The 13,473-nt window shown below is 37.9% G+C and overlaps 1 protein-coding gene across 1 annotated transcript in view; it reads right to left on the bottom strand.

Annotated features, from left to right (window-relative positions):
* Positions 1-5,578: 5,578 nt before the first annotated feature.
* Positions 5,579-13,473, bottom strand: part of CDC40 (cell division cycle 40) — a 60,445-nt gene continuing 52,550 nt past the window's right edge. The window contains exons 13-15 of the mRNA XM_040474365.1: positions 9,552-9,628; positions 7,907-8,051; positions 5,579-6,882 (exon numbers count right to left, since the gene is read on the bottom strand). Of these exons, the coding sequence (XP_040330299.1) occupies positions 6,705-6,882; positions 7,907-8,051; positions 9,552-9,628 (400 nt within the window). The 3' untranslated portion in view covers positions 5,579-6,704. The remainder of the gene's footprint in view (positions 6,883-7,906; positions 8,052-9,551; positions 9,629-13,473) is intronic.

Here is a 13,473-nt window from a genome sequence, read left to right as displayed (position 1 = left end):
CTGTTAGAGTTTACATCAGGGTAGAACAAAAGTAGAACAAAAGTAACTGCAAACTCATGAATTTACAGTGTTTAGTCCAATTAGCTATTTGTGTAAGCCATTTCTGCCTTGGCTATACGATTTTAGGTATAGTAAATATGGCACAAGGTTTGTATTTCTGCAGTATTACATGTTTGGATTTTGCAAAGCTTGGATTCATACCGGGGAACCCCCCTCATCATCATATTTTGTCAGATTAAAAATGAAGCCCTCATTAAAACAGATTATTTTATTTTGACAATAGTACCTCCCAGCTCAATTAATATACTTGTTCACTTCTGCTAGAGGTAAGTTTATGTTTTTGCCTTTTAAGCAATAATGTAATTCTTTTTGTATTAGCCAATTGCTGATTCTTTGTGAGTTCATAAATACACTTAACCCTGTGTAAAAAAGTCTTTTTCTGATTGAGAGAGGTATTTGTAGTTACTTATCACATGAAATCGGAACCCAAAGATTCAACGTATTCAACTGCCTACATTTAGATCTTATAGAAATTCTTTACATAATTATATTTCTGTCCTTAAGGAAAATAAATCAAGCAAGCTAGTGCCATACTTCGTGTTTAGCACTATATGGAAAAAATGCTAGTTCTCATTAAAACCAATGCTTTGTAAAACTAGCAATGTTGCTGTGGGCACAGTTGTGAGAAAGTGATGGGAGCCCGACTCTAATGGAAGAGGCCAAGAGAACGTCTTTAGCTAGGTTCTGTTTTACTGAAGAAGGAAACACACATAGTCTGGGTAACTGAGTGTTTCTTTTAAATTACCTCGGAGAGAGCAAGCTGGAAGCCGCAAAGATTATGCTGCAAATCTGAGATTTAAAAAATACACAAGAAAGTTGCATTATGTAAAGGTGGCAGAATAGTAGGATGAAAGGAGACAGATTTTGATGCTGTGGGTAACTAGCTATGTGGTATTAAACAAATCATCACCTTTATTGGCCTGTTTTCTTATGTTAGGTTGGAATATTTGATTTCTAAGGTTTCTCCTACCTTGATGATCTCGTTATTCTAAGGTTTTTGTGATTAGGGAAGGCTTAGACAGTGGTAGGATAATTTCTTGATTTGTGCGCTATAAAGGGAAGCCTTGGGATAAATTCAGAAGGATCTAAATGATGTGCTATTCAGAAGAAAAGGCCGGGGCACCCGGGTGGCTCAGTTGGTTAAGTGTCCGACTTCGGCTCAGGTTGTGATTTCGTGGTTGGTGAATTCCAGCCCCACGTCAGGCTCTGTGCTGACAGCTCAGAGTCTGGAGCCTTCTTGGGACTCTGTCTCCCTCTCTCTCTGCCCCTCCCCTGCTCGCACTCTGTCTCTCTCCCTCAAAATAAATAAACATAAAAAAAAAAAAAAAGGCCCAGATAATAGGGGACTCTGTTCTGATGGCTCTCCAATCAAATGAAGTCCCCTTAGGCAAAGTACCTTTTTGGATAACACACTTAAACTCACCTGGTTCTAAAAACCAGGTCTCAGACTGCACTGGTTTATCCTTTTGTTTCGAGAATGTGCTAAAAAAGTGGCAATATCTGAAGATGCTAGGTTAAGTATGTATGTATCTATGGTGATCCTTTTGTGTGTACATGTGTGAATGTGTTACCTTTTGTACACACACAACACAAATGTATAGACATATACCTTTATACGTATGGATGAATTCCTGAGAAAGAAAAATCTTCAGACACACGAAGCTCAGAGGGAGCCTGGACCCTGACAGAGCAGGAACCTGTACCTCCTGCATTAGTGCTAGGAGTTGAGTGTATCAGTGATGCTAGAGGCCTACAGCACTGGACATAAGGCTGTGTTGGGGGAAAGGATTGTCCTGGAGACACCTGCAGCAGTGGGTGTCTTCCTTCCTCAAAGGAAGAGTCCTAAAAACCCACCCCTCTCACCCCCACACCACAAGAAAGCTTTATCCTTGCTGTAGCTCTAGGAGGAAATCAAAGTTTCCCATGAGAATTTGAAGCCCCTGGCCGTTTTAAGGAATTGAATTTATATTAATCTCATGGTGAGGAAAACCATAAGGTGAGAAACTGAGGTAAAAAACTGAGGGAGTGAGGGTGAGGGTAGATGGCAGAAGCAAATGTAACACCACTGCGAAGGGACTGCTTCAACTCAGACTACAAAGGCTTTCTTATAAAACAAAATGAAAAACAAAACAAGACGCACAGGAGATGCATTCCTAACACAAAGTTACAAGTGACAAAGAAATGGCCCACCATGAGGTAGAGTTGACAGACACAAGAAACACTGGGATTTTTAGCCTAAGAACTTGACATAGCAAATCTTAAAGAAAATACAAATTGTTTAAAATGATTATAGGCGTGAAAGACTATACAAATAGACCTTCCATCAAGGGAAAGTCATTGGAATACATTTAACGGATTAAGTGGCAGATTAGACACAGGTGAAGAGACCTCCAAGTGAACTGGAGGAAACTGCCCAAAATGTAGCACAGAAAAGTATAAACATGCACATTCTTAACATTTTCTTGGGTAGTTTGAACCTTAGAAGATGAAGCAGTAAAGTTGAACATTTGAACCACGTAAAACGTGCTGCGAGGCCTGTACGTGCAGTATGGCAGCCATTAGTCACATTTTGCTATTGAGCACTTAGAATGTGGCTATTGTGACTGAGGAACTGAGTTTTACATTGTATTTACTTTTAATCCACTTAAATTTAAAAACTTATACCTGATTCAGTTATTAGAAGACTCTCTTTGCAACAACTTGGGCATGTAAATCGACTTGGTATAAAAGAGGTGGAATATTTCATGGATGTTTAGGGTCTGAATGGAGATGTGCTGTTAAGTGTAAAATATACACCAGATTTCAAAGACTTAGTATGAGAAAAGTAAATATTTAAAAAATAATTGAATGTTGAAGTAATACCTTGGATATGTTATCTTAACTAAAATATTAAAATTAACATCCCCTGGGCTTTTTTTTAACCTTTTTCTTTTTTTACATTTATTTATTTTTGAGAGACAGGGCACAAGTGGAGAGGGGCAGAGAGAGGAGACGGAACCCAAAGCAGGCTCCAGGCTCTGAGCTGTCAGCACAGAGCCTGGCATGGGGCTTGAACTCACAAACCGTGAGATCATGACTTGAGCCGAAGTTGGATGCTTAACCGACTGAGCCACCCAGGTGCCTCACCCCTGGGTTTTTTTTTTGTTTTTTTTTTTTTTTAAATGTGACCATTACATTAGAAAGTTAAAGTCTACGGCCATACCACCCTGAACGCGCCCAATCTCGTCTGATCTCGGAAGCTAAGCAGGGTCGGGCCTGGTTAGTACTTGGATGGGAGAAAATTAAAAATGACACACATGAAAAAAAATTACACAGCTCACATTTTTCTATTCAACAGCATGATACTGGGACATGTACTTAAAATATGCTTGAGATTTGAGTTAGTCCCTCAGATCTCAAATGCTGAAGGGTGGAGAGTAGGTTGTGGAGAGCTAAAAAAAAATTCATCTGAACTTTGTGACTGCAGTTACAGGAAGCTGTACCAGCAAAGGAATTATCTTTCTTTGTCGCTAAAAATAAAGCCACTCTAAGGACTCTGGCTGCAAATTGTGCCTTCTTTTCCCTTAAGTTCCAGATAAAATTGTGGTGTTTAGGTTGAGAAAGTGGTTCCTACAATTATTATAGTGATTATGAACATGGAAAGTACACATAGAAATACAGATAATGTATATCTATACATATAATCACACACACACATGCATATATACACAAACACGCATGCACACACATGTATTTGTTTTTGGTTAGCAAAATTTATCTTGAGTTTACATGTTTCTGAAATGAGGCTCAAGATAGACTCTACATCAGTGTTTCTCATTCTCAGTGTACCTGCCTATCAACTGGGGACCTTACTACAAGTGCTGAATTTGATCCAGTGAAGGATATATATATATATATATATATATATGGATACAAAAATACGAATATATGAATGAACACAGAAATATATATGTTCACTGGCTCCTCCAACGAACCTCCATTTTCTTTTCTGTATCTCGGTGAGCAACACCATCTCCACGTGATTCTGATACAGCTGGTCCTCAGTCCCTCTGAGAAACACTTTTTTCCAAGGAGAGCCTCCGTAACCCACGAAGTGTGGCAGTCCTTATGGCTATCATCCAAGGGTTTAAGATTTCACTGTTCTTGTTTTCCTCCCGGTAATTTATAAACGTGCTAAGGACATCAGGCACCCTCACTGTGCATCGTCAAGAATCACTATACTTTTTTACCTAGGGAAGCGCCTGTCTGACGCTATTCCCTGTCCTTTATCTTCAGAGTGTCTCCTTAGGGCAAAACATTCCCAGCTTGTGCTTCAATATTTAAATGTTCATTTGATTAAAACTTTCAGTATAGCATCACTTTCATTCCAACCTTTAGGGAGGAAATCTGTCCTGGGTGTGATAAAAAGGTCGCAGTGAGGAGCAGGGGCCAGAAGGTAACCACTTAATTTCAGCGACCATATGGATGGTCTTGAGGCTTTTTGAAGCTGGGCAAGAGCCGCACTCATTTGTGTACTCTGAAATAGGTACAGTCATGACTCAGTGTCACCACTAGGTGTATAAATATGGAAGGCGTTAAACTTAATCTGTGTGCTCTCAGCGTGCTGCCCTGTATTTTTGTTACGTAACTAGAATAAACCCACTAATGTTCCATATTAAAATACCATCCCCGCCTCTAAAGCACCATTTCTCCCCAGAAGATAAAAATGACCCATGAAAATCTGCAAATGGTTTAATCTGTTGTCTCTCAACAGAGTTAACCCTTAAAACTAAGAATGAAAATTTTGATAACACTTTCTACAAAAATGCTTTATTTAAAAATACGATCTTTTTAAAAAAGAGACAACTTTTATATACAGTTACTTAGTTTAGAAACAGTCAAAAACACAATAAAATAAACCCAGATTTAGAAATTATGATTTGTGACGTACACAATACTGATGCTGAACAAGATCAAAGTTTAAATGTATGGATTAATTCTTTTTGTCCCATCACATTTCAGTAATTCACGTTTGCTAAAACCAGTGGCTTGGGACTGAAGAAAAGGTCTTGTGTGAATTCCTTCCTCTTCAGGAATGGCAGCCACCCTTCCTGGCAGATACAGAAAGGCAGTGTAGCAGCCAGGCAGTGTATTCTTATTTCTCTGAGTGTCTGTGTGTCCAAAAATAACATGTCTACCATTTTTATTCTCTTTTTCCATTTTCTTCTTTGGGATTTATTTATGTGTGGCTCTAGTACCAGGTCATCAATACCAGGTCTTTGTAGAAATTACTTTTTAAAAATGGAAGTTCTAAGCACAAGGAGCATGAATTGCTATTGATAGCCCAGGACTCCGAGCTAATGCCCTTAGGACATCCACATTCAACATGATTTTGGTCTCCACGTCGGCACTCTGAGCCACGATGAACCGTTCTTTGTAAGCGTGGTACTGAAATATTTCAAAGTACAAATATATTATAGAGATTTGTACTAAACCAGAAGAAATGGCTTGTCACCCAAAGGGCTATTAGCTACTGTATTCGAGAGGCTATCTTGATTCCACAATTTGAAACTTAAAAGTTTTTTTTTTTAAACCAACCAACCACAGTTATTGCTTCTCAAACTGGGGAACCTTAGCCATCTTCTTGGAGTAGCAATTTTACTCAAAGATGTAGAAAGGAGTTAAACATTTTTCTGATCTTAAAAAGTTCTGTTGACTATATCCACGAGCAAGATCAGAATAATTTTGAAGATAAAACATACAACTTCAAAGAAATGACAAGGTGACATTTTGGACGATGATCTCATACCCTGTCTCCTATGAGGAGTATTTCAGTAGTAACATCTATGAATCAATGACCTAGGAGACCCTGATTTCTGAAAGTGTAGCCAGGTCCTTACAGACAGTAAATACAAATAAAATTCAAAGTCTTCACTCATCCTCTTGAGTGTCACCTTCAAAAATAACATAATTCTCTGATTATATATATAGTCCTGTCTGTACTGATCAGGAAGAAAGCCAAGGAAAGAACTCTGGACTGTTTATTTTCCATCATTTAATAATTAGAGGAATATCTGCAGTTAAAGAAGATTGCTGGCTTACAAGTAAACACACAATATATGCCATAAAAAATAGCAGAACTCCTGAATCCAAAAGATTTGAACTTGACCCACCAAAAATAATGGGAACAATAATTGTGGGTGGTTTTATCCTTTCACATTCACATTAAATTATATCATCCCTGTTCCTTACTTCCCTTTTTGTCGAAGAGGTACACATATGGTGCCTTTCAGAATTATTTGTCATTAGTTATATTACCTCCTTTAAAATCCCAAATCCACCAGGGATTCTTCCTCAACTCGAGAGAGATCCTTTCAGTATATCGACAGGGTAAACCCCAACTGCCTGCCAACAATAACCCTCACCAAATGGAAAGTCAGTGGTCATTCTCTGTATAAATAACATCTATAAATGAAATTGCCAATGAAATTATAGGAGACAAATTTACAAGAAACGTTTTTTTTTTTAAACAATGGGTCAACTTCATAAGGCCATGTAAGGAAATCATAATTTGTAAATCAAGTTGTCATCTAACACATTTAATAATTAAATATAGTTAAATATGATATTGGATCAAAAATGACCCTAGATAAGGATTAATCTCATTAATCCCACAATTTAATGAGACCATCCCAACCACATGTGATGACTTTCGATGTTTCATGAGGATGCCACACTGCACCTATGCACACCTTATCATGAGCTTTAAATCGACTGTAGAGTTTTGTGGTCTTCCAGTCCCAGATATTCAATTTTCCATTTCCATCTCCTGAAATCACATAGCTAGAATGGGAAGGAAAATAAGTTCAAATTATTGAAACACCTTAAAGTGGATAAGGAACAGAGAAAGAGTTCATCTTTTTCCCTGTAACATTAAAAAAAAAAAAGTCAATATGAATATACAATACTCAGAATAACACGGTAGAGTATAAAGTAGTCTATAATTTAAACTTCTACTTAAAAAATCTCCCCATTGAGCTACCAATCTATGAGTCAAAATTTATTAACTTGGAAGTTATTTAATAAATTAAAAATTCATTCACTTGGAAATTTATTAACTATGGAAACCCAGGGGCCACAATAAATGGAGTATTAAATCACTCTCTAGACAGAAACAGTGCAGGGAAACGAGCTTCACGCAGAGCCAGCGAACACCGGTTCTACCAGAGTCAGACTCGACCACCTTCATGGTTATTTTCTGGCTTCAACGTCTTTTGAAAATGTTTAAGACTGACTCAGAGGGGTCAATTCCTAGCCTAAACATACAAGGTTGCAGAGACTTCAGAATTACTTGTACCTATATATTTTAGCTGACAATAGGGGAATGAGTGCAGAGTTTAACTCCAAGAAAGGCTCCACCTGGGCTCCGCAAATCCAGTGCGGCCTAGAAAGAGCCAAGAGCTGGATTTGAGGTCTCAACACAAAGGCTGCCGTGATGTTGTTCATGTCAACACTGTGATACAGAATTAATTCTGCTGTAGAGCGATCTACAGCAGTAGAGTGATCACAGTCTGGCTAGCCTTGTTAGAAGAGCAGAGAGACAAGAAGGCACTGCCTTATAGATAGGCATTTATGATGTGGTTAAAGGCACAGGACCAAGCAGTATAAGGAGACACAGTACAGAACTTGAAAAAGCCAAATGTAGTTTTCATAGCTTGCTCTTGCCTTTCCAGCAGGCATTGTGACAATCTGCACAGTTCTCATACAATTACATATGTGGGAGTGATTTTTAAAGTGTTATTACTTGTACAACGGTAGGTCATATCATCATTATTTGAATATGAGAATACAGGAGATTTAAACTTACCTCATGTCTGGCGAAAAGTCCACCTGACAAGCGTAACCTGCTACCATATGGCCCTTAAAAATTTTTTTCTTATTTAATCTAAATCTATTCTGTGCTCCAAAAATTAAGATTTGGTTGTCCATCGATTGGCACGCTAGCCATTTCCCTGTAAATTCAAGAAATGGGACATTTTAGAGCCAAGACCAGAAATTCTAAAAAGACTTTATTTTAAATATGTTCAGACATTAATATTCTCTTGTTACCAACCACTTTACAACAATAGGAAAATGAATTTACTATACTGTCTGTAAGGTATTACAAATGTGTTGCTGACAAGAGGGATTTATGTATAAAGTAATGGATTTTGTGCATATAATCCCGTATCATTAAGTACTCTCCATATAAAAGCTTCTTTTTGCCTATATAAGGATACACAGAAATTCTGAGTTTAGCATTAACAGAACTCAAGTAAAATTTTATTAAATAAAATTAACTTGGACTAAGTCCAACAGAACCATGGAGGAAAAGAGATTTACCTATGTTAATTACGGGAAAAGGAAAGATTACCTCTTGGTGAGAAAACCTAGGATTATTAAATAAAATTATTCAAAAAAGATGTATCCCTAAACAATTATAGAAACTGTATTGGAAGGCCAAGTTGCTTTTATCTACCCAAGACTCACCAAAGCCTCGAGAGCCTATCTTTTTGCATCCTAGGGAACTTGCAGACATTATTAACTAAGGAAATGCTCTTAACAGTATTCAGTCTGAGAGGGTAAATAGCCTTGTTCAGGGCACGATATCTGTGATGGATAGTTTAAAAATGCATACATAAAATGTAGACACAGGGTGACAAATGTGACAAGTATACAATATGATTATCAAAGCAGAACCCAGTTAGGTTGCTCTTCTCATAAAAATCATAGGGCATTTGACAGAAGTGATCACTGATTTGCCTGTGGCAGACTCCTTGATGGAAGCAAAAACTGTTTCTTGCCTCTTTCTTCTTCCTTGCTCTACATTCACAGGAGCTATGTGAGTTAACAGTGATTTGATGAGTGTTGCCCAAACATCAGATCCTCTATAGCTCATGGAGAGCTATAATTATATCAGTAAACTGTCACAGTATCTCTGTAGTGCAAATTACCTTATACTTAAAAGGCAATGCATTATTGAATAGAAAATAGTATTAGACGGATTTATCTTTTTTATTTTGCCTGAGAAAATCTTTTATGGTAAATTACGAAAGTATTTTTATTATGGGGAACCAGATCAAAATTTTCTATCCCTTGAAAGAGAAAGAACTCACAGTAAATCACTAAATGACTGAACACGGTTCTGTCGGAAGGAGAATTCTCAAAAAAACAAAAACAAAACCCGATCCTCAGATAGAAATCCTTAAGATGCTCAGTGTTAGCTAGAATTCAGTTTGTTTGCTTGCTTGCTTATTTATTTATGTATAAAAAAACAAGAGAATGGGTGAAGTGACTCACTTATGAAAACCAGTGATTATTTCCAATTTTGAAAACGTTTCCTTATACAAGTACGACCCTGTGACAGACTTGCCCTAGGAGGGAATGGCCAAAGTTCTTCTGAAGACAGAAATCACACTTTGTCTTAGAGGCTCATAAAACACATTAAAACCACATTCTACCTACTGACTCACCATTTGGAGACAAAGTCACTGCAGGCATTGAGTGCATACTAGGCTCTGCTATGTACTTGAAATCCACAGGGATGTCCCTAAAATTTAACAACAGCTTATCAGAAAAAGTAATTTAAAAAAAATTTTTTTTCAACGTTTTTTATTTATTTTTGGGACAGAGAGAGACAGAGCACGAACGGGGGAGGGGCAGCGAGAGAGGGAGACACAGAATCGGAAACAGGCTCCAGGCTCTGAGCCATCAGCCCAGAGCCTGACGCGGGGCTCGAACTCACGGACCGCGAGATTGTGACCTGGCTGAAGTCGGACGCTTAACCGACTGCGCCACCCAGGCGCCCCAAAAAGTAATTTTTAAAAAGTATCTTTAGGAGAATTGTCTCAGAAACTAAAGAGATATTCTTGAAATTATATATTTAATGAACCTTTCATGAAACTTCCCAGGGGGAAGGAAAATCACAAAATGGCATCCCGTTGCTTATTACAGATCTTTCACTTCACAAATGCCTTTCCATGAGAATTATGACAGTTCGTGGTTTTCCAGTTCTACTGAAACTTTGAGTTTTATGTCAGAAAAAAATCTGTGACTAGAGTTCTTTAACGATGAGTTCATCTGAAAATGTACCACCGTGGGCAGAAGCAAGATGTCTGAGGCAAGCCTACAGGGACGTATTTTCCCTGCCAGTCAGCCTTAACGTGCTACTCTGCAAACAGGTGAGAGTGTAAAAGAGCCTTCAGCAATGCAAGTGGATGGTAGGCGAAACTGCACGGGGATCTGCAAGCAGGCAGGGCCCATCCAGAAGTAATGAGATTTCTGCATGGGAAAGGGCGATTAAGGGCCTGGTACCTGGACATCTTCTATTTTCAGTTTACATGTGAAGGATTCTAGATGCATATGATGCAGGGGAGAAAATGCATTAAAAAATTCTTATGTGAGTGACACGAAGAATAAAACAAAAACAACAAAAATGCCAAACTAGTCACACCTAGATCTAGAACCATGACAATTTCCATATGCCGTTTTGTTTTTAATATTGTCCACTTAAAATTCTCCATGAAGAATTCTTTAGTAATTCTGAGGGATTTGGGGCTCGTTGCTTTTCATGAGTGACCAGGAATGTTTCTTACAGGTAATGTGTGGAAAACGTAGTGTGAAGAAGAACACAGATATAAAGCAGCAATATCAATTTCTAACTATAGTGCAAGTTCCCAAACTTTGATTAATTGGAAAATAACAATAATCAGAATACTAATTTGCTTTAAGAATTTTCTCTATCCATCTATCTACCCATCCAAAAGAAGCAGATGATTAGACAAAACTTCTATGAGCAGGAATGCCTGGGGGGCTCAGTCAGTTAAGTGTCCAGCCATTGGTTTCGGCTCAGGTCATGATCTCACAGTTTTTAAGTTTGAGCCCCACATTGGGCTCTGTGCTGACAATGTGGAGCCTGCTTGGGATTCTCTCTCTGCCCCTCCCCCCCTTGCTCTGTCTGTCTCTCTCTTTCAAAAATAAATAAACTTCTAGGAGGGTCTTGGTTAGAAGAAAACATTTTTAGGTGTAACCTGGGAAATAGTATCATTTATCAAATTTCCAATGCTTTATACCTCTAAGATATCAATGAGAAGTCACATTTAAAATGACTCAAATGTATCGAAAAGAACCTCAGTCTGAAAAAGGCTCAACCATTTGTCTCTCCTCATATAAAATTATTACCAAAAATCATCGGTAACATGGATTAAAACACAGGAGCAGTTCTAAATTAAATTAACCATAGTCTAGGTTCAGATCAATCAAGGTTTTACTAAAAGTAAACAGAAAAAAAAATGTAGGTAGATCCCTTCTTTCAAGGAATCTTGGTACAATGAGTGGTAGACTAAGAAAGGAGTCTCAGTACTCTGTGGACCTCGTCACTGCTAGCAAAAATGCCTGCTAGGCATAGTTATATTTTTTTTTTAATTTTTTTTTCAGCGTTTATTTATTTTTGGGACAGAGAGAGACAGAGCATGAACGGGGGAGGGGCAGAGAGAGAAGGAGACACAGAATCGGAAACAGGCTCCAGGCTCTGAGCCATCAGCCCAGAGCCTGACGTGGGGCTCGAACTCACGGACCGCGAGATCATGACCTGGCTGAAGTTGGACGCTTAACCGACTGCGCCACCCAGGCGCCCCGTCATAGTTATATTTAATAAACACAACACTATTTTCTAATTAGAAACTGTAATTCAGTGTAATAAGCTAGTAACTTACATCTTACAATCATCTTCAGTCTGGAAATGGTATCACTGAAAAAACCTTAACAAAAATCCATGAAATTGTAAAGATAAAAGATAAACAGGAGGATCAACCTCTGTCGAATTTTCTTCCAAAAATATTTTAACAAAATAAACACCTTTGGGAGAAAACATGTCGGTGACATCTCACTCGTTTAGCAATTAGCATACCACAGGCTGCTCCATATCTAATTATAATCTCTTACTCTCCTTTAAAACTGTCTGCTAGTCGTAATAATTTAGTATTGTTTAAGAAAACCAAGTTTCCTTTAGTCTGCTTGTATCATTGTGCTACTCTTAGCAGGCTTAGGGTGTGCAAGTTTGGCAAACACCAGCCGTCTGAATGATAGTAATAGTAATTTCAATTTTCCTAGTAATAAGAGTAATAATTTTCCTATTGGTGGGATCAGTTCTCACGTTGAGGTGGCCAGGGCCTCCCTTTCTCTCCCAAGGAAGCTGCCAGTAGCACCAGTAATTGCCTTTCAGAGACAGCTGTATGTGGTGAAGGAGGGTGCTGGGGATCCGGAGGTGCTTTTGATGCCTACTTGTCTTTGTAGCAACACTGATCCTCACTTCTGTTTCTTTCCAACTAATCAGACTGGATGCAAGTTATCTTCTGTCCCCACCAGATCCTTCTTTCATCTAACTGTCCAGCCATATAATTAATTCAGGTTCTGGATGTTTTAGGTAGGCCTCAGGGTATCCACAAGGCACAAGCCTCTAACAGATACACAAAAGAGAAAGAGAAAGAAATCAAAGCATACTGCTATATAAAATCATCTAATCATAAAGCAAGAGAGAAAGAGAGAAAGGAATAAAGGAGAGAAAGGAATAAACAGCCAGAAAACAATGAACAAAACGGCACTAGTAAGTCCTTACCGATCAATAATTACTTTAATTGTAAATGGACTAAGTTTAGACAAATATAGGTTAGCTGAATGGATAAAAACAAAACAAACAAACAAGACCCAATATTGCGTATAAGAGAATCACTTCAGTTTTAAGGACACACACAGATTGAGAGTGAAAGGATGGAAAATATATTCCATACAAATGGAAATCAAAAGAAAGCAGGGGTAGCTGCTCTACTTGTATGAAACAAAGTAGACTTTAAGATAAAAATTCCCAGTAGTAGAAAGGTCATTATATAATAATAAAGGAGTCAATTCATCAAGAAGATATAACAAATATAAATACTTATACACCCAACATCAGAGCACCTAAATATATAAAGCAAACATTAACAGATCTGAAGGGAGACATAGATAGCAATACAGTAATAGCAGGGGACTTCAGTACATTGTCAACAATAGATAGATCATCCAGACAGAAAGTCAATATGGAAACATTGCACTTAAATGACATATTGGACCAGATAGACCTAACTGACATATACAGAACATTCCACCCAACAGCAGCAGAATACACATTCTTCTCATGTACACATGAAATATTCTCCAGGAAAGATCATATATTAGGCTACAAAGAGTCTTAATATCTTTAAGAAGACTGAATTACAATAAAACTGGAAAATGTACAAGTATGTGGAGATTAACAACACACTACTAAACAAAACATGAGTCAAAGACATAATCAAAAGGGAAATCAAAACTATCCTGAGACAAATGAAAACAGAAAAACTACAGACCAAAACTTAT

This window comes from Herpailurus yagouaroundi, unplaced genomic scaffold (assembly GCF_014898765.1).
Source record: "Herpailurus yagouaroundi ecotype Mexico unplaced genomic scaffold, PumYag 139, whole genome shotgun sequence".
NCBI classification, from domain to species: domain Eukaryota; kingdom Metazoa; phylum Chordata; class Mammalia; order Carnivora; family Felidae; genus Herpailurus; species Herpailurus yagouaroundi.
The sequence above is the reverse complement of the archived record's forward strand: the minus strand, read 5'-3'. Positions and strand labels throughout refer to the sequence as shown.